The sequence below is a fragment of the Zychaea mexicana genome, assembly GCF_025766255.1.
Source record: "Zychaea mexicana strain RSA 1403 chromosome Unknown BDB00scaffold_13, whole genome shotgun sequence".
NCBI classification, from domain to species: Eukaryota; Fungi; Mucoromycota; class Mucoromycetes; order Mucorales; family Lichtheimiaceae; genus Zychaea; species Zychaea mexicana.
The window spans coordinates 212,878-230,864 of record NW_026516676.1 but is presented as its reverse complement, the minus strand read 5'-3'; the positions used below and the strand labels follow the sequence as shown (position 1 = coordinate 230,864).

Below are 17,987 nucleotides of genomic sequence, written 5' to 3'. Positions count from 1 at the left end.
ATTGTTTTGGATCAGTACTTTCACAACATATCGGTCGTGAAAACCAGAATGTACTAGGTGGGGTTGTGATAATCGTGCTCTTCTTAAACTAATACATTTTCGAACAATCGCCGAGAATTTACCTAGAGTAAAACTTTACGCTACAAAGCAGTCATCGATGAGGCCAGATTTGTTACTGTGCAAGATTGGTTTAGGATATGGTGTCGCGCAATGTGGCAAAGACGAAGAAGGTGGAGTCGACAAGTAGGAACTGATTGAATCGCGATTACAAGGTCTCAAATTATGATAAGTTGATTCATTCCCGAGGAACAACCAGCTTTAATCACACGCGTACAAATTTCTAAAGGTTTTGTTTTACACACAAACTGCTACTAGCCACTTTTGCAATCAGTTCTACTGATGAAGGCATCTATGTTCTTGACTCTTCTGTCGGATATGCTCGGCGTGTCTGTATAATACGCCTCCGCTCATGATCTCACCTTTGCCAAATCGCATATGCTATCCGGCCCCAGCACAGAGCTACTTGTGGCATACCGGATCACCAATGTCCTCTTTTTCTTCATTGTTCGAAGGCATAAATACTCGCATTGTGGCTGTTCTGTTTGACTGGTTTTGACTGCTTCTCGAAATCATTACTGATAAGATCGCAGTTGATGTCTGCTATAAAAATAGTACTTTGAAAACGCATATTCATATGATAACCAAACCCCATAAAAATTAGCTATTCACTAGTAGAGTGCTACAAAATATGCCAACTCGGCTTCTGTCATGATACAGGCAAATGTGCGTGACAGGATCAATTGAGTTCAAGAATGTCAAGCCGAACTAATTAATAGCCAAAATCCAGAATATCATAACCACAGTCGATACCCGCATCGTTAGATCTTATATATTCTTAACGTTTATCATTTCTTTTATTCTTTTTCTGTGTATACGCCAACCTATTAAAAGATACAAGTAATTCGAAGATATTATTAGCGCGATGCCAATAAAAGGTACAGTAGACCAAAGCCTGGCTATTAATGTTTACAAACTGTTCCTAAAGGTCGGCGAAGATGACAGCTGAGATGAAGCGCCAATTGTACTTAAAAACTCACACTATTTACAATTTTGACAATATTTGGTATGTCGTTGCTCTGTTGTATGAGCTTTGAATGGCGGTATGTACACATAAAAATTATAATTAACTATGGGAGTGACAGCTGATGAAGAATGCATCAAATAAGTTGCAAATGCTGTACAGCTGGTGAATATGATCATGATATATATGATGTGCGTGATTACTGTGCCCAATTTTGAGCTAATCAACCGCAGCAAAGAAGAATCCAAGTGCATATGTACCCAGTGATAAAGATGCTTATAGGAAGTTTTCTAAGGGCGGTGGTCAAACCGATAAAAGAGAATTGGATAATCCGTCCCACTACAATACGTAAATGACAGCGAGCAGGGTATTTATCTTACCACTCATGGACGCGCTCCATAACACACGAGTGTGACTCCTAGCCATAAGCAAATGTAGAAGGTACTTTAGCTCTAGCTGTGTCAATAATTGTAGCAGATACACGCTCAAGTGGTGTGTCTGCATTGTCTATTCCCTCCTTGGGCAACACGAAAGAACAATGCTTCTTGTACTCCGCAAAATCTCAAATTTTTTCCCTTTCTTTCTTTGGCATATTTTTCAACTTTAAAGAATGGCCACCGAGGAATCGCTCGCAAAGGCTGTAGAGAAAACTAAGCTCTCGGACGACGTTGCTGTGGAAGAGCAACCACAAGAACCGAATGGCGCCAACGGCGCCTCTGGTGCTTCTTCTGCTGCTAAGAAGAAAAAGAAGAACAAGAAGAAGAAAGCTTCTGGCGCTGCCAATGGCAATGAAGGTAAAGAAAGAAACACAATTTTACTCAACCACATTGGTTTATTTTAATTTGCATGACTGCCGCTGTTGTTTCTAGCTACGAATGATACCGAAAACAACAATGCTGAAGATGCTGAAGACGAGAACAACGACGAGAATGAGGACGTTGAAGCAGCAGTAGCAGCAGGTGGTGAAGGAGCTTCTGAAGGAGCCGGTAAGACAATCGCATATAGGAATCTTTTTGAGGGAGAGTGAGTCTTCCACCACGTACTCCCTCCGTTTCATTTGTTTTACTCACTGGAGACGATATACGAACAGCCAAGAAAAAGAAGAAGAAGAAAAACAAGAAGAAGTCCCCTAAAACACAAACTGAACCTCCCACTGTACCTGTCGCCAAGCTGTTCACGAGCAACGTCTTCCCAGTGGGCGAGGAGCACGAATACCGAGACGAGTATGCATATAAAGAATGGAATGCCATGGGCGTGTTTGTGGCTAGGAAGAGTTATTTAATACCCCATTTTTTGCTTAGCAATACATGGCGCACAACGAATGAAGAAAAGCGAGCTGCTGAAAGACTCGCCAACGATGATTATAATGACATGCGCAAGGCTGCAGAAGTGCATCGTCAGGTAACTTGCTATAACCGATAGGAATAGGGAGATGGATCATTTGTATTTACTCTGTAAACTTTGTGATTATCAGGTGCGTTCGTATGCTCGTAAAGCTATCAAGCCCGGTATGAGCATGATTGACATTTGTGAGACTATTGAAAACGGTACTCGCAATCTGGTCGAAGAAAACGGACTCCAGGCTGGTATTGGTTTCCCCACCGGTTGTTCACTCAACCACTGTGCTGCCCATTACACGCCAAATGCCGGTGACAAGACTGTCTTGAGCTATGACGATGTCATGAAGATCGATTTTGGTGTCCATGTCAATGGTACAACTGGGCAACGGGAGTGTATTTGAATTTAGTATCGAAAACTAATTTTTTATCGCTTAACCTTTCATGCCTGTGCTTATGTCGCTAGGTCGTATCATTGATTCCGCTTTCACGATGCATTTCAATCCCAAGTACGACAGATTGATTGAAGCTGCCAAGGAAGCTACATATGCCGGTGTTAAGGAAGCTGGTATCGATGTTCGCTTGTGTGATATCGGTGCTGCTGTCCACGAAGTCTACGACTCGTACGAAATCGAGTTGGATGGCAAGACCCATGATATCAAGCCTATTCGCAACTTGAATGGTCACACCATTGAACCCTACCGTATACATGCGGGTAAATCCGTCCCCATCGTGAGAAACTCTGGTGATGAAACTAAGCTTGAGGTAAAGTGGCTTTTGTTGTTCTATCTGCGGTGTTCCACACCTTAGACGGTGTACTTATATCGGTTCGTTCCTATCCATATAGGAAGGTGAGCAAGTTGCTATTGAGACATTCTGTTCGGTAAGTAATAACAAGTATCACAGCTGAAACAAGTAAAAGAGAGACAAAAGATTTAATGATTGATTTGACGATGGTTATAGACTGGTCGAGGTTATGTAATTGAGGACGGTGAATGCTCGCATTACGCCAAAACATATGATGCCGCCCATGTCCCAATCAGGTATACTGTTCGCTTTGAGAAAATATCTTCACTACTATTAGAACGTATTGTATTGGATGGACGACTTAAACCACGCACTTTTTTTACAATTGCTACGACGAAAACAGAGTTCCCCGTGCCAAGTCTTTGCTCGCTAGCATCAACAAGCATTTCGGCACTTTGCCTTTCTGTCGACGTTACCTCGATCGCGTAGGCGAAGAAAAATATCTATTGGGTCTGCGAAACCTGGTTTCTTCCGGTGTTGTTACTGCTTATCCACCTTTGTGTGATACAAGAGGTAGTTACACAGCCCAGCTTGAGCACACAATTCTGCTGAAACCGACATGCAAAGAGGTAATTGGTTTTTTATAGAAGAAAACACCATGATTACTCCCGCTGATATCTTCTCTTTTTATAAAATTGGAATAGATTTTGTCTAAGGGTGACGATTATTAGTTGGAAAATAAAGTTGTTGAATGACGAGAGTAGAAAGGTTGCGTGCACATTCTGTGTGGATTATGTAAATATGGGTGTTAATAATGTTGTGTGTTGCTGGTCCGTGCGCGTCGTACAAAGGTAAGAAAAGGGAAAACATGCATAATGCGTATAAGAACTTTCTATAAGTTATCCTCTGCCTCCTCTGCCTTTTTCTCCGATGCCTTTTTCTTTCGCTCTGACCATGCATCCCGTATGCTCGGAATTCTTGCTATCAGCTGCAGAATATGTTATGTGTGTAAGCAATCAAACCACATTTATGCTAACGTATAACGAAATTTACCTCTTCTTGTGTTACAGCATCTTTGATGCTATTCAGTACTTTGTCGACAGTACTTTTGTGATTTCCATCAGGCTTGTCGTCACGATAACGCATGAATCGCCATGGCGACTGCAAGTTGTATTTTTCTTGCGCCTCAGGGTCATAATTGCATTCGATGATACGCCCTTGCAATTTTTGCGGTGTGTTGCCAAACGTCTGCTTCCATTCCATATCCGTAATACCAAGCTCGTTGAAATACTCGTATCTATCACCACCTTTCCATACAAGCAAATCTATTCGTGGTCTTGCCGTCAAGTCTGGTACGTCTGGAAGTGTCGAACCAGGAAACGTCACATGTACTTTAAAATCAATTGAGTTTTCGTTGGCAGGCTTCCATTTAATCCTGATAAATGCACATGGACGGATCGAATCAGCTAAACCATTATTATACACAGATCACTTATTCTCCTTGCCTCTCTTTCTCAATTCTTAATAGACCTTACATTTTTTCAGATGTTCCTAACACATATGGTGCTACGACCGATGTGAATATAAGTCCATCGTTACCATGCCTCAATGCAGGAATGATCTGCTTGAATACAGTATCAAGATGATATGTAAATTGCTGTTCTTTGAATTCCACACTGATATAACCTCATTATTAGCATGCATAATCTGTATAACACTTTTTTTGGAATTGTTCGAAACTTTACCTGAATGGCTGGTGTTTCACCATATGTGGATTTCTTTTTAACATGACGTGATGTGGACGTATTATCTCGTTGCGAAGGTACTAAACATAGCAGCAAACTCATTGAGATCTCCTGAATAATCATCATCACTTTGCATACATTATTGCATATATATATTTACGTACACCAAGCCGCTTCATTAAATCCCGTGATGTTAATAATATTTTGGCAATCACTAGGCAATCGAAGAGTAAAAATCGTAACGTAGTCTACATTAGACCCCACTGCGTCAGTAACACGGTACGCAATTCATCCAGTCCGGTCCTCTGCACCCGTTTATGACTAACACTGCCGTCAGGTTCAGTATCCAGAACAAACTCGCCATCAATAATGGTATCCGAAAGACATTTTCGAAATGAGGGATCTTGAGGGATCGGAAATCGTATATTATCGACTACGTGAAAGTTGCTTTTACGATCAAACTATTTTTCGTCGTCTCTTCGTGTTAGAAATTCCCTGTCGACAGAAAAGAAAAGAAAAGCCAGAAAGAATCGATTGCCAATATACCAAGTAGACTTTTTGTTCGTTTCTTTCGTTCACAGTAAGCAATGCTAGGCACCGTACACCATCTGATTTTTCGGCGACAAAGTAACTGAAAGAACACGAGAGACAAAGTTCGAAAACTCAATCGTCAACTTTTCCAATAGGTGTACGTAAGTTGGATTGAATTTAAAAGGACATACTCTTCTTTTTCAAGTTCTTCTAATTGTGCAGAACCAAAGCTCACAGGTTGTGCACCTGGAAATCTAAAATTGTAACATTTTAGATCAGCTAACCCACTAAGCAACACACAAACTTATATAACGTGGAGAACAACCTGTAGCTTCGCATATTTAATAATTTTGCAATCTTTTCCTTTAAAAAACGATCATCTCGGACCGGGATTCCAGGAATGTTGGGTACAGCACTATGATTCATATTGAGCTGAATAAGAAAAAGAAGTGAGCTCACAAAAAAGGTGGGGTTTCTCTTTCTTAAGCGCGCGGACTGCAAAACTTGATGCAAGGCAGGTTTAGTAACCACCATCATGTTGCTGCTATGTTTCTTTCCAGTAATACCATTGATATTGGATCTAACAACTTACAAACGTGAGAATTATTTGAAGTCGTTATAGACCCTATGCTTTTTTATTATTATTATGTGATAGAGTCTAGCAGAAGCAAAATTGAATTACCAATAGCTTTTTTCTCAAGAACAAAGGCTAAGGCGCCATGATTACCAAATTTTGAAGATATAAGGCCGTCATTACTACGTAAGAGTAGATATATACATATAATACAATTTGGAATATAGCTGCTACGAGTAAACGAACTTACACTGTTAGAATATCCTCCTGCTCTATATATTGTTGCGCACTTGGTAAAATATAGTATCATAAGAGATGTAGGACACCAGTTAGTAGATAGAAAACGAAAGGGTCGGCTGCTCCAAGCCAAGAATAAAGTCGCAGCAATCCAGCAGCAGTGATTTTTTTTGCTGCGGACTTTTAGTATATAAAAAAACAAAAGTGCACCAGCACGACGCGCTTTTTTTTCCCTCTTAGTTCTTTACCCGCAATGTTTGGCAAAAGCGCCTTTGGAAGCACTGGAGGATTCGGCCAGCAGCAGCAGTCTTCTGTCTTTGGGCAACAGCAGCCTCAACAACAACAACAACAACCTTCTCCATTTGGTGGAGGCGGTAAGTTCTACATTGAGACTTGGGGGAAGCACAAAGGGTGAATTTGGAAAGGAGAAAAAATAATAGTAATAATTAATGAATGCAAACATAACCTGACATTGTTTGTCCTTTTTCCTTAAAGGATTCGGTTCAACAACAACTGGAGGCGCGTTTGGCTCAACTCCCAACACATCCACCGGAGCGTTTAGTCAATCTGCACAACCAAGCGCATTCGGCTCGACTGGACAAGCAACTGGTGAGTAACCGATTTGAACGTTTTCTTCTTTGAATGTTGCAAGAATGTTGGAGAACCGTGCCTTTTAGTGGGTTTTGAATTCTGGCTACATTATCGTGTTTTGAGACTGATTGACAATATGTTACTTTTTGAAACTAAAACTTATAGGCTTCGGAGCAAACACTGGATCAGCATTCGGTCAATCGAGACCATCTGCATTTGGCGGAACGTCTGCCTTCGGCTCAGGTACGTCCTACCTTCTTAAAAGGAGGGTTTTTTCTTTTTGACTTCATTCGACGTATACTAAAAGCATGTTGAATATCATATATATAGCAGGAACTCAACAGCAGCAACCATCTACTGGTTTTGGTGGATTTGGAGCTAGTAAGTACCTTGCAGATGGATAAAAAGAGAAATGAAAGGAGGAGAATAATAATGAAATGTGATTCATCGTTTTACTGATATTGAAATACCATATCTCTCTCTCACTAGCTTCGACGCCAACTACATCAGGATTCGGCGCTGCAGCAAATACCCAACCTAGCGGCGGTGGTCTCTTTGGCCAGAGCCGTCCTAGCGCCTTCGGAGCCCCCGCTACTTCTACTACAGGTGGTGTGTTTGGCGGCGGTGCTACCAGCTCTGCACCCAGCGCCTTTGGTGCCCAACCTCAACAACAACAGTCTGCATTCGGTGGGGGCATGGGATCAGCATCTGCTTTCGGGCAACCCGCTGGCGCTGCAGGTGGTGCCAATCAAGGTACTGCTGTAGCCGACTTTACAGCAACGACGGATCGCGATATTGCCTCGGGTACGAACAACTACTTCCAAACAATCACAGCAATGCCCCAGTACCGCAACTACTCTTTGGAAGAACTGCGATTGCAAGATTACGCACAGAACCGCAAAAACTCGGGTGCAGCAGGTACCACGGGCGGATTTGGAGCAGGCGCAACAGGTGGATTTGGAAGCACAGGAGCAACTGGTGGATTTGGTCAACCTGCCGCAGGTTCTTCTGCTTTTGGAGGTCAACAGCCTGCGACAAACGCATTCGGGCAGCCACAACAGCCGGCCGCTGGTGGATTTGGCAGCACTGGCACTGGAACTGGCTTATTTGGCGGCGGCCAACAGCAACCAGCAGCATCAGGTACCTCAGCATTTGGCGGCGGCACAACTGGTGGTTTCGGAAGCACACCTGGTGGATTTGGTGCTGGTAGTGGTACCACAGGAGGCTTTGGCGCTACTGGAGGATTTGGTGCTGCTCCAGGTAATGCTGCAAAACCTCTGTTTGGTAATTAGAAAGGGGATCTTACTAGTAAAAAAAAGCTGACTTATCTGGCTAACTTGTTCAATAAAAAAAACGTTAAATAGGCTCGCAACCTGCAGCAGGCGGATTTGGCGCTACGACTTCGACTCCAGCATTCGGTGCAGCTACAGGCGCAGCTACCGGTGGATTTGGACAGCAGAATCCACAGCAAACCGGCGCCTTTGGTGGATTTGGAGCAAAACCTGCAACAACCCCAGCAACTGGCGGCTTTGGTGGTACTACCAGCGGTTTCGGTGGTGGCTTTGGATCGACCGCAACAAGCAAGCCTGCCACCTCATTCTCGTTCAATACACCAGGTGCACAGACTGGCGCAACAAGTACTGGTTTCGGTGCTACTACTGGTGGTGGTTTTGGCGCACCACAAACGAACACTGCAGGCGGCTTCGGTGCACCTCAAACTCAACAAACAAGTCTTTTCGGCGGAAACAAACCTGCTGCTTCAACATCTCTCTTCGGTGGTGGACAGCCAGCAGCCACTGGCGGCTTCGGCGCTGGAGCAACGGGTGCTGGTGGTTTCGGATCAGGAGGCCTGTTCAGTCAAAAGCCAGCGACCGGCACGGCCGGCACGACTGGTCTGTTCAACAACCAAGCTGGCTCGACCGGCTTTGGCGGTTTTGGCGGCGGCTTGGGCACCCAGCAACCAGGAGCGGGTACCAACACTTTCTCTTTGCCGGCCACAGGCGGTTTGACGTCATTCGGCACTTCTGGCCTCCAACCCGGTCAACAGCAACAGCCCTTGATTGCCACTGTTGACAACAAGCCATACGGCTCTAACCCACTCTTTGACACCAGCAAGCCTGCTCCTGCTGGAGCAAAGCCCGGTCCCAGTGCTGTCGCGTTGGACTCGGGCAAGAAACCTACAGCTGCTCATCGGCCCATGGCACCCCGCGTCGTCTCCAAGATCAAGCTTCGTGGCTTCTCGCTCGGCTCTGCTAGTCGATCCTCCACAAGCAGGAAGATGAGCTCGCTCGAAGGCATCAGCGACGACGCCGTGCTCGGTCCTAACGCCTTTTCTCCACGCACAAGCAACAAAAAGCTCGTGTTTGACAAGGAGATTGACAGTGCTGATATTGCCGCGCTCCTGAACAAAAAGAGTGACAAACCCCAGATGCTCTTCGATCCTAAGCTGGAGATGCTGGCACGCAAGAAGGAGACCGAACGGGAAAAGGAAGCTGGTGATGCATCCTCGTCTGCTGTCGCAGTAGCAGCAACGCCGTCCTCATCGTCTGCCACTGCGCATACAGGAAGCTCTGCTGCACCGCAGTTTGTTTCAACCAAGGCATATTCATCGGCTAGCGCGAACGAAGGCTATTACTCGTCTCCTACGCTCGAAACACTGCAGTCAATGACCAAGGAAGAACTCAAACACGTCGACAAGTTCATGGTGGGCCGCCACGGCTATGGTGAAGTGCGGTTCGACTCGCCAGTGGACCTATCCGAGTTGAATTTGCACGATATTATGGGAACCATTGTGATCCTCGAAGAGAAGAGCGTGGTCATCTATCCCGACGAAAGCACCAAGGCCGAGGAAGGCACTGCATTAAATGTCCCAGCAACAGTGAAACTAGAAAACTGCTACTCAATGGACAAGGAAACCCGGAAACCGATCAAGGACCCCGAGCATCCTCGCTTCAAAATCTTCCTCGACAAGCTGCGCAACCGTCAAGGTGTCCAATTCGTGGGCTATACTGTGGAAACCGGAACATGGACATTCAAAGTGGAGCATTTTTAGCTTGCTATTTTTACCGCATTAACATAGTATACTCCTTTCTAACACACACATTTACACACTTATCAACCCTACACACCCAATATCTCTTTCTCCTCTCCTCTCCTCTTAGCTTAGTACAGACTGTCCCCCATCCGTTTTTACCCGTCAACAATTCAACCCTTTGAAAGTACACCCAGAAATACTACAAAGACCTCAATAAATTCATTCAAAATCAAAGTCACACACTTGCTGAACCCAAAAGCATAAACGCTCTGTCTTCTGCCGCCCTCTCTGTCATCTTTTCCTTTTCTCATATCCGACTTTCTCCATGTTGTCTCCTACTGCGAAAAAGCGTTCTCATTCAGAAGATACCGCTGTTGAAGAGGCCTGTCATCAAAAGAAAACAAAGATTTTGGATAGGTACTATCAGTAGATGAACCTCTTTTTTTGTCAATTCTATTAATGCTTTTTGTTAGTCCAACTTCGTTACCTTACGAATCCGATTCTTCGCTGTCGCCACAGCCGTCTAATGATTGCAGCAATTTCGAAAAGCCGCTTACAACGACAGAAAAGAAACGAAATAAGGTAGCTCTTCTTCGTAGATTCCTCCTTGTTGAATAGAGAGAGAAACGGTGGTATTCTTTTTATTTGAACAACCCCCTCTCTCTCTCTCTGTTCAATTACTCCTCTTCCTTGTGCAGCTTCGAATCCTAACAACGCCTGGAAAACACACACACTTGCAACCTGCAGCGTCGAACACTTTACGCGTCTACGTTGGAACTAGTCAAGAACGACACCACAGTTAAAACGCTAAATCGAATTCCATACGCAAAACTTAAGGCGAATGCACAGTGGTCAACCTACTTGAACCTTCCGGATTTTGCACAACTGCCAAGTTACGAACAACAAGGCTGGCGACTCTGCGCCATTCTTTTTGAAAAGCAACAGGGAGAAAAAGACAAAGACGACGCACAACGACAAGCCATCAAATTCAAGCAGTGGTGGATACAGACGGTATCAGCAGGCGCAGAGGCAGCCATTCAATCCATCAAAAGGACCGAGCCCAACGACCCGTACGCTGAAATCTTTACTGCCATGACGTTTGGTCGTATCAGTGATGCAACCTCGCTGGCCGTGAAAAAGAATGATTACACGCTCGCCATCTTCTTATCTTCACCAATGTCGCCCAAAAACGCCGTTAATCAACGAAAAAAGTTATCATCCACCGCTGCCATCAAGAGCGACTATCATGCCAAGATATGGCAGGCATTATCAGGCGAAGTCGATTCAAACGTGACGGACGGATTGGATTGGAAGCAGACATTGATGCTCTACATTCTGTACGGAAAGACACGGCCAGGCGAAGACCCGTTGAATACCTTGCTTGGACGCTACTTTGATAAGAACAATACCACAACCATAACACCGGCAAAATCTTCATCGCCGCCATCATCATCTAATATCACTACCACTGCCACATCTGCATCTACGACAGCCGCATCACTCAAGGCACGCGACTCTTCACCATGGTACAACGTCGTCAAATGGTGGTGGCAACGGACATACAACAGCCAAAATCCGACCACGGTCAATGTGAGCGCCTGGCCGGCACGGCTAGCATGGCGGTTTGCTATATCCTTTGCAGATGACCTATCACCGACTTTGGTTGCAAGTATCGTGCGACGTTGGTGCACAGAACTGCAAGTGATTGGTCTGGCGGATATGGCTCTATTTGCATCCCTGTTCATATCAAGGTATGATTAAAAGAAGAGAGTGAGAGAGAATAAACGGGGCTTTTGGAGTGGTGTATCTACACAGAGTCCAGAGGATAAGTGCTTATATTACGTTGTTTGCGGTTAATAGCAAGGAGAACGTGGTATCGATTTTATCGCGATCGCCATTTGTCGCCAACGAGTACAACGTTCCCGAAAGCTGGATCAAAGAAGCGCAGAATCTATGGAACGCATCGCTCACAGTAAAAAAGAATACCCCACGTTCCGTTGCAGAATCCCTTTAACGAAATGTACATATAACATATCCATCTCCATCTCCCCTCTTCTGTCTTTCTCACAATTCGCTATACTTCCACAAACAAACCCCTCTCATATCTCGTCACTAAATAGGTTTGCACATACACAAAACATATGCTTTGAAATAATAAATTGCTCAACATCCCTTGCTTTTTTGGAAATTTCTTAACGATAGCCTTGTACTGCATACTATTGATACGGTCGTATTGTAAAAATATGAAAGAGAGTAAATTCCTTCCTTTTTTTACCAGCACTTCTGTACATTAAAGGGTGTGATTATAAGCTGTGTAATGTGTATGCGTAGGTGAGTTTCTTTTTCCGGGGGCTGCCATATCACTTAGCAATTAAACACTATGAAAAGCAGAAAAAGTTGCAATAGAGGGAGAAGAGGTGGGCGTGAAGGCATGCTATATTGTATGTTTATGAGTGGCTGTTATTACTATTGTTGTTGCGAGAAGTTGCGCTGGTCGCCGTCGATGAAGATGAAAACGACTTGTCAGAACGGGCGGTAGCTGACTCGCTACGGATTGCATGGTTTTTTTCATCGACCGTGCGCTTGACGATTTCGCGCCAGTTGGGCTGCTCGCTCTTGTTGATGACGATTTGGGGCGTATCGTCTTGGGTATCCTCGATGATAATGTTGTCCTCCTCCTCCCATACTTCAATACGAGGATTTAGTGGCGTGTGGAAGGCTTCTTCAGCACGCGGGTCAAGATTGTTCTCCGCCTCTTTTTCTGACCGTGGCGCTTTCTTTTGATGATGTTTTCCACGGAATATGTGGAATTTGGACTTGTTGCTGCTACCGCGATGTTGACTATCGTCTTGATCTTCGTTGCGGTTTCTCTCCAGCCAACTTCTTCTACCATTGTTGCCACTGCTTTTTCCGCTATGCCCACTCGTATTCGTGTCTTCTGTTTGCAGTTGTGACGATGTGCGAGGCTTTATGGGCTCAACGAATCTAATTTGCGACTCCAACGGTGTCGACGGTAACGAGTGGGCATGTTGTTGATTCTGCTGGTGACTCAAGGGCGGTGGCTGAAGCTGTTGATGTGATAATCTGTTGCTAGGATATGGTTCATTCTCATCTGGAGGCAAAAATTCTTCTTCTGGAATATCAGATCCGTCAGCTTGCTGCATATCAATTGCATAGTCAGGTTGTATCGTCGTCTCTTCACTACTTTCAGAATCGTTGTTATGACGTCGATGCGCTGTATTGATCATCGTATTTCGTTCCGTCTCAGTCAAGGACGAGTCTGGGCTGCTTTGTGGTCGTCTAGGGTGGTGGTGGTGATGATGCTGATGTCGACGAGAAGAGGCACCGCCTGTCGAGAGTTTGGGAATACGCATAATCATTGGATTGCTGCTGGTGCTTGCAAATGACAGGGTACGGCTTCGAATACGTTTGCCGAGTTTAAATAATGGAATTGTTGTACCGTGAATAAAGACCGATGACATGACGATAAATAAAACGACAGGGTTGATGAGTCGAATCGCTACCGCTTCTTCTTGACCTTCAACAATTGGGTACACCTGCTCTAACTCTTCTTTGGCGATCTTGGACAAGAACACAGCACCAACTCCCATAGGTCCAAACCAGCCGCTAAACAGGGCTTCACGGTACGTTTTCATTGCAGGCATCACTGGTTTCAGTAAGAGAACGATCGGAAGACGACGGAACAGCAGGATAAGGATAGCAATGACGACAAGTCGCCATGGTGTCAAGCCCAACGTCGGATCATGAAACGCATTCCATGGCTATGCACAAGGACACGAGCAGAGCCATATTCGAGTTAGCATTATATTCTAACTAAATTAGAGACAAAGAAAGGACGGAAAAGAGCTTACTATGATAGCGCCAATATATACGAAAATGGCCAAGTTAAGCATCATATCAATAACATCCTGGAAATGCGCCTCTTCGGTCTCTTTTCGAAACCAGTCGTCCCAGGAAAATGCATTGCCAGCTGCAAAGCATGCCAAGACGTCGTCGCTACCAGAAAAACCCGTCATGCTCATCAAAAACAGCTAATGTCGCCACCCAAAAGAAGCAGAAATAAGAAGACCGTGCCATCACCACCCCAAAATAAAGAATAAAAAAACACACCCCTTGTCTATACTGTTACTATAATAGCGGAAATGCCATAAACTCATTCACAAGTACTTACAGAGAGAGCAATTGCAAAGGAAAGGAACGAGGGCTTATCGATGAGATGGCTAGCCAAAAAATATTGACAATAAGAGTTTTTCAGTGTGTTATAATTTGTGTGTTCCTGACCGATTTTAAGGGAGACTTACTGTCGCTCGGACCACTGTAGCATTTTACGGGCAACATAGCCTACGACCACGCCAATAATGCATGAAAGCGCAATCTGGAAGAGGCAGGTCTCATAGATCCATTTGCCGATAGCCTTGCCGACATGATCCTCACCAAGCAGAAAGATGGCAAGAAATAAGAAAGGGAACCCTAAGCCGTCATTGGCGCCACTGCAAAGTGGTTAGTACTCGTAGATGTGCCCGAGTTTTCCTGGTCTTGCATAGCATGCAGAAATTGGAGTAACCAACCTTTCAGCAGAAAGAGCGTTTCGGATATGCCCGGGTACGTGTTTTTCTGCGAATCTGCCCTTCACAACCGAATTGGCCAGAATCTATAATAAGCGAGTGTATGTACATGTAAGGAGGTAATGTATACTTTTGCTCCCCATAAAAGCCACGTCTATCTCTTCTTCTCTCCCTGTCGATCTCAAAAGCACGCAGAAAATAGATATGATAAGGAGGCAGGTCGTGTGAAAGAAAAAGCCAAGACAAGGCGGTTCGAACTTTGTATAAAAAAAAGGAGAGAGGGGAGGGGGAGGAGGAGGGGGACCGGGAAATAGGGCCCTTGAAGAGCAACAAGAAACGCTATCAACTGGGGAGAAAATTGCCCAAAAGTACTCACAGGATCAGTCGGACAGACACAGGCGGCGATCACCAAAGATTCGAGCTAATACAAAAAGGAAACATTTTACGTGTCAAACAATGTCTTTGCATGTAAACAAAGGTACCACTACTACATGGGATCGTATTAGGTACTTGCATAGTTGATGGGTGGTACCAGCAGGTAAATAAACAGGCCGCTGACGAGCCACATAAACAGCATGACGGGAATCAGGAGCATGAACATTGTCAGCCACTCTTTCTTGAGATAGTGTCTGTCATCGATGGGGGACATGCTGTTAGTCGTGGTGGGACCACCTCCAAAGCACAATAATCAGATGGGCTTACTTTGGTAATTCAATTCCAACGGCCATCACCTATAACAAACAAGGATTGGACGATGATTAATGGCCCCTTCGAGTCGAGCACGAAATTGATTTAAATTTACCTGGATAGCAATAATGCAGCGGGTCAGCTGCTTGGTTATCTCATCATTGTTATCCCAGCCGTACGGATTGATGCCATTGGCAACAAGCGGACCAGCAATGATCCCGACAATCAGTGCCACGACTGATATCGAGCAGCATTGTTGTCGTTGTCGTTGAAGTAATTAAGATACGTTGTGTCATATTATAAGCAAGTGTTAAAGAGGGAGAGAAGGAAGGGGGGTTTGGTTGGTTGGTTGGTTAACTTTTTTCTCCGATCCCCTCTTTCCATGCCTCGAGTGTCAGTCGGTCGATCCCTATTTTTAATTCTTACATGCTTCGGACAAGAAAAGACGTTCCTTGAGGAACATGGAAACATAGCCGAAAAACACAATGAAGCCACTGAGTACAGCGACGGCAATTGTGAATGGCGAGAACTCGCCTGGAATGAGATTGACCGGCATCGACTGTTGCTAATATTGCTGGGTTTTTCGTATAAGCGCTGTAGTTGCTACCAATGAGTTTCGATACTATGTCTACTGGTTTTCACGTACAAAAGCCTAAGTTGAAGAAAAGAACAGAGAGAGCAATAGGTGGTGAAGAAGAAGAAGAAGAAGAAGAAGAAAGAAAGAAGAGGAAAAAAGGGAAAAGGCGAGTATAAATTGGGGAGGGGGCTGTTGGTTGGTTGGTTGGTTGGTTGGTTGGTAAGCTTTTTAGGTGTGGTTGAATCAAAATCAATCACTTCATCAAAGGTGGGCACTCCCTTCTAACCCAACAACTCCAAACCGGATGTCTCTTTTCTCCACACTCACTCACTCACTCACTAACTCACTCACTCACTCAACTGACAGAACGAAAGGTACAATTGCGGCACCAGCAGAATCGATTTTAGACACTCCTTAAAATTATCTTGCAAAGCGCTCTTTTCCCGTCGATCCTTCTTACTTTGTTTTCTTAATGAAAGAAAGCACATACATTCATTGTGCATACAGTCAGTATCATTTCGGCGATCATTATACCAAAGTGTACGGCCTTGTAGCCACGCATACAGTACATTTGACACATAAAATGTTCGTTGTTCATCTCGCTAAATAGCTCCAAATCATCATCGTCAGAGACCAATATGGCGCTGCACATAGACGACTATCGGTTGCTGCAATACCTTCATACAGCACCGTCGCTTTATTCTGGCAATATCGCGTTTTCCCCCTTGTTCATCCGCGTAGACTTGCTCTTGCTACTCATCATACCCACGAGACCGCAATGATAATGGATTGGCTGTCTCGTTTCGATTTCTTTGCATTAAGCATCATTATTATTATTGTTTGGGGACGGAAAATTTACAATATGCATCCATTAATGTAGTTATTGAACAAAACAAGGAGATGCGATCTTTATTGTACTCTGGTGAGAAGAGGAGAGGGGGGTCGCCTAGAAAATGAAAATGAAAAAAAGATCTGTTCTTGGTCGCAGTATTCTGCGTTTAAACAAAATTGGTTGGCTAGAGGTCTGTATAATTCTTGTCTCAAAGCGGGTGTATGACCAACTATGTCCTAGGATGTAGTTTCGCGTTGCATAACGCTATGAAAAAGCTTATATAGAGCTCTATATTTGTCTCAAAAAAAATCCAAAATAACCGGCCAAAGCTTTTGCAAGCGATCCAGAGAAAGCTGATGCCAATAGGCAGCTCAAAGGAAAAGCTAATAAAGTGTGTATAACAATTGATCTATACTACTTGGGCTGGCTATTCCCAAATAATCATGTTTTCTACTCGTAGCGACTAACTTCGTCCGTTTTTAGCAGGGATCATACAAGCTCTTGTGAACAAGCATTGCTTTGGCGAAACTTTACGTCTGACAGCCCATTATGTAAGTTTCTTGAAAAAGACTCTCGATCAAATGGACAAACGAAAGATAACTGTGTAGTCATGAATATTGCTCCCATTCAATCGCATGAAAACATAGAGACATATATTGAATATTAAGGTTATAAATGTGTGTATCTTCTATATACTCTCCTGAGCTTAACCCTATAGAACAATTTTGAGCAGTAGCAAAGAGTAAGGTTAAACGTCACAGGTTTTTGCACGAAGAAACGTTGTCAAAAAAGAATCACAGAGGCCTGTAACAACAGGATGGAGAAAAGTCATTTCAGAGGCTTCGTTGTGCATTTTACAAGTGCTGGGTTTAATGTCGAAATAAAGAATACATGCGATACCCTTCAATGACTTCAAATCCAATAGAATCCATTTAATAACCTTCAATGACTTCGAAAATATAAAATCTGGAGCGTATGTTATCTCATGTTCGGAAAAGAGAAGGCGTTCCATGCAACGCTCCAAAAATCAACTATTTTATTTCATTGACCAACTTGAACATATAAAGTAATAATAAGAACATCCCAAACAGTTATACAGTGACGTTCATAGTGAGCTATTCTCAAACTTGCAGTGTGACCCGATTCAAGCTCGAGTATCGCTAAAGACTATGCCTTACAAGTTCTTAATCTACGGATTGATGCTCAAAATACACGGATCCTTGTAATCAAATACGAACTACACTAGAAATTTTGATCGCGAGGGTTTTTGGAGTGCCACCATATTCAAATATATGTGGCACGTAGCGCAATGACTCACTCGTTTCTTTTGAAAACTCAGGTCATCATTGACACGATATTGTGTCCCACAGATATCGTCCCTTATTACATTAAAGACTTCACACTATAATTAATGTCTTCATGGTTCAG

General features: G+C 44.0%; 5 protein-coding genes across 5 annotated transcripts; 3 read left to right on the top strand and 2 right to left on the bottom strand.

Moving 5' to 3' along the window:
• The first annotated feature begins 1,642 nt into the window (after positions 1-1,642).
• On the top strand, positions 1,643-3,932 carry BDB00DRAFT_808154 (peptidase M24, structural domain-containing protein). The gene is made up of 10 exons (XM_053122387.1): positions 1,643-1,875; positions 1,951-2,067; positions 2,172-2,304; positions 2,383-2,482; positions 2,556-2,793; positions 2,885-3,183; positions 3,266-3,301; positions 3,382-3,461; positions 3,569-3,794; positions 3,870-3,932. Exons 1-10 carry the CDS (start codon positions 1,692-1,694, stop codon positions 3,894-3,896), a joined length of 1,440 nt encoding a protein of 479 aa, XP_052982898.1. The 5' UTR covers positions 1,643-1,691; the 3' UTR covers positions 3,897-3,932.
• Positions 3,933-5,892, bottom strand: BDB00DRAFT_808145 (mRNA capping enzyme, catalytic domain-containing protein). Its single transcript, XM_053122386.1, has 9 exons — positions 5,767-5,892; positions 5,633-5,695; positions 5,457-5,541; positions 5,237-5,371; positions 5,075-5,158; positions 4,911-4,990; positions 4,701-4,841; positions 4,219-4,600; positions 3,933-4,153 (listed from the first exon to the last, which is right to left on the bottom strand). The coding sequence occupies exons 1-9, from the start codon at positions 5,865-5,867 to the stop codon at positions 4,058-4,060; spliced, it is 1,167 nt and encodes a 388-aa protein (XP_052982897.1). The 5' UTR covers positions 5,868-5,892; the 3' UTR covers positions 3,933-4,057.
• Positions 5,893-6,487: 595 nt separating this feature from the next.
• On the top strand, positions 6,488-10,133 carry BDB00DRAFT_808141 (nucleoporin autopeptidase-domain-containing protein). Its single transcript, XM_053122385.1, has 6 exons — positions 6,488-6,626; positions 6,748-6,861; positions 7,009-7,086; positions 7,174-7,224; positions 7,333-8,127; positions 8,208-10,133. Exons 1-6 carry the CDS (start codon positions 6,506-6,508, stop codon positions 9,893-9,895), a joined length of 2,847 nt encoding a protein of 948 aa, XP_052982896.1. The 5' UTR covers positions 6,488-6,505; the 3' UTR covers positions 9,896-10,133.
• Positions 10,134-12,067, top strand: BDB00DRAFT_808136 (nuclear protein 96-domain-containing protein). Its single transcript, XM_053122384.1, has 4 exons — positions 10,134-10,294; positions 10,351-10,459; positions 10,625-11,628; positions 11,738-12,067. Exons 1-4 carry the CDS (start codon positions 10,203-10,205, stop codon positions 11,889-11,891), a joined length of 1,359 nt encoding a protein of 452 aa, XP_052982895.1. The 5' UTR covers positions 10,134-10,202; the 3' UTR covers positions 11,892-12,067.
• BDB00DRAFT_808134 (Sodium/hydrogen exchanger family-domain-containing protein) lies at positions 12,054-15,841 on the bottom strand. Its single transcript, XM_053122383.1, has 10 exons — positions 15,577-15,841; positions 15,266-15,387; positions 15,166-15,194; positions 14,978-15,092; positions 14,840-14,884; positions 14,467-14,549; positions 14,200-14,388; positions 14,070-14,118; positions 13,750-13,929; positions 12,054-13,659 (listed from the first exon to the last, which is right to left on the bottom strand). The coding sequence occupies exons 1-10, from the start codon at positions 15,704-15,706 to the stop codon at positions 12,325-12,327; spliced, it is 2,277 nt and encodes a 758-aa protein (XP_052982894.1). The 5' UTR covers positions 15,707-15,841; the 3' UTR covers positions 12,054-12,324.
• Positions 15,842-17,987: the final 2,146 nt, after the last annotated feature.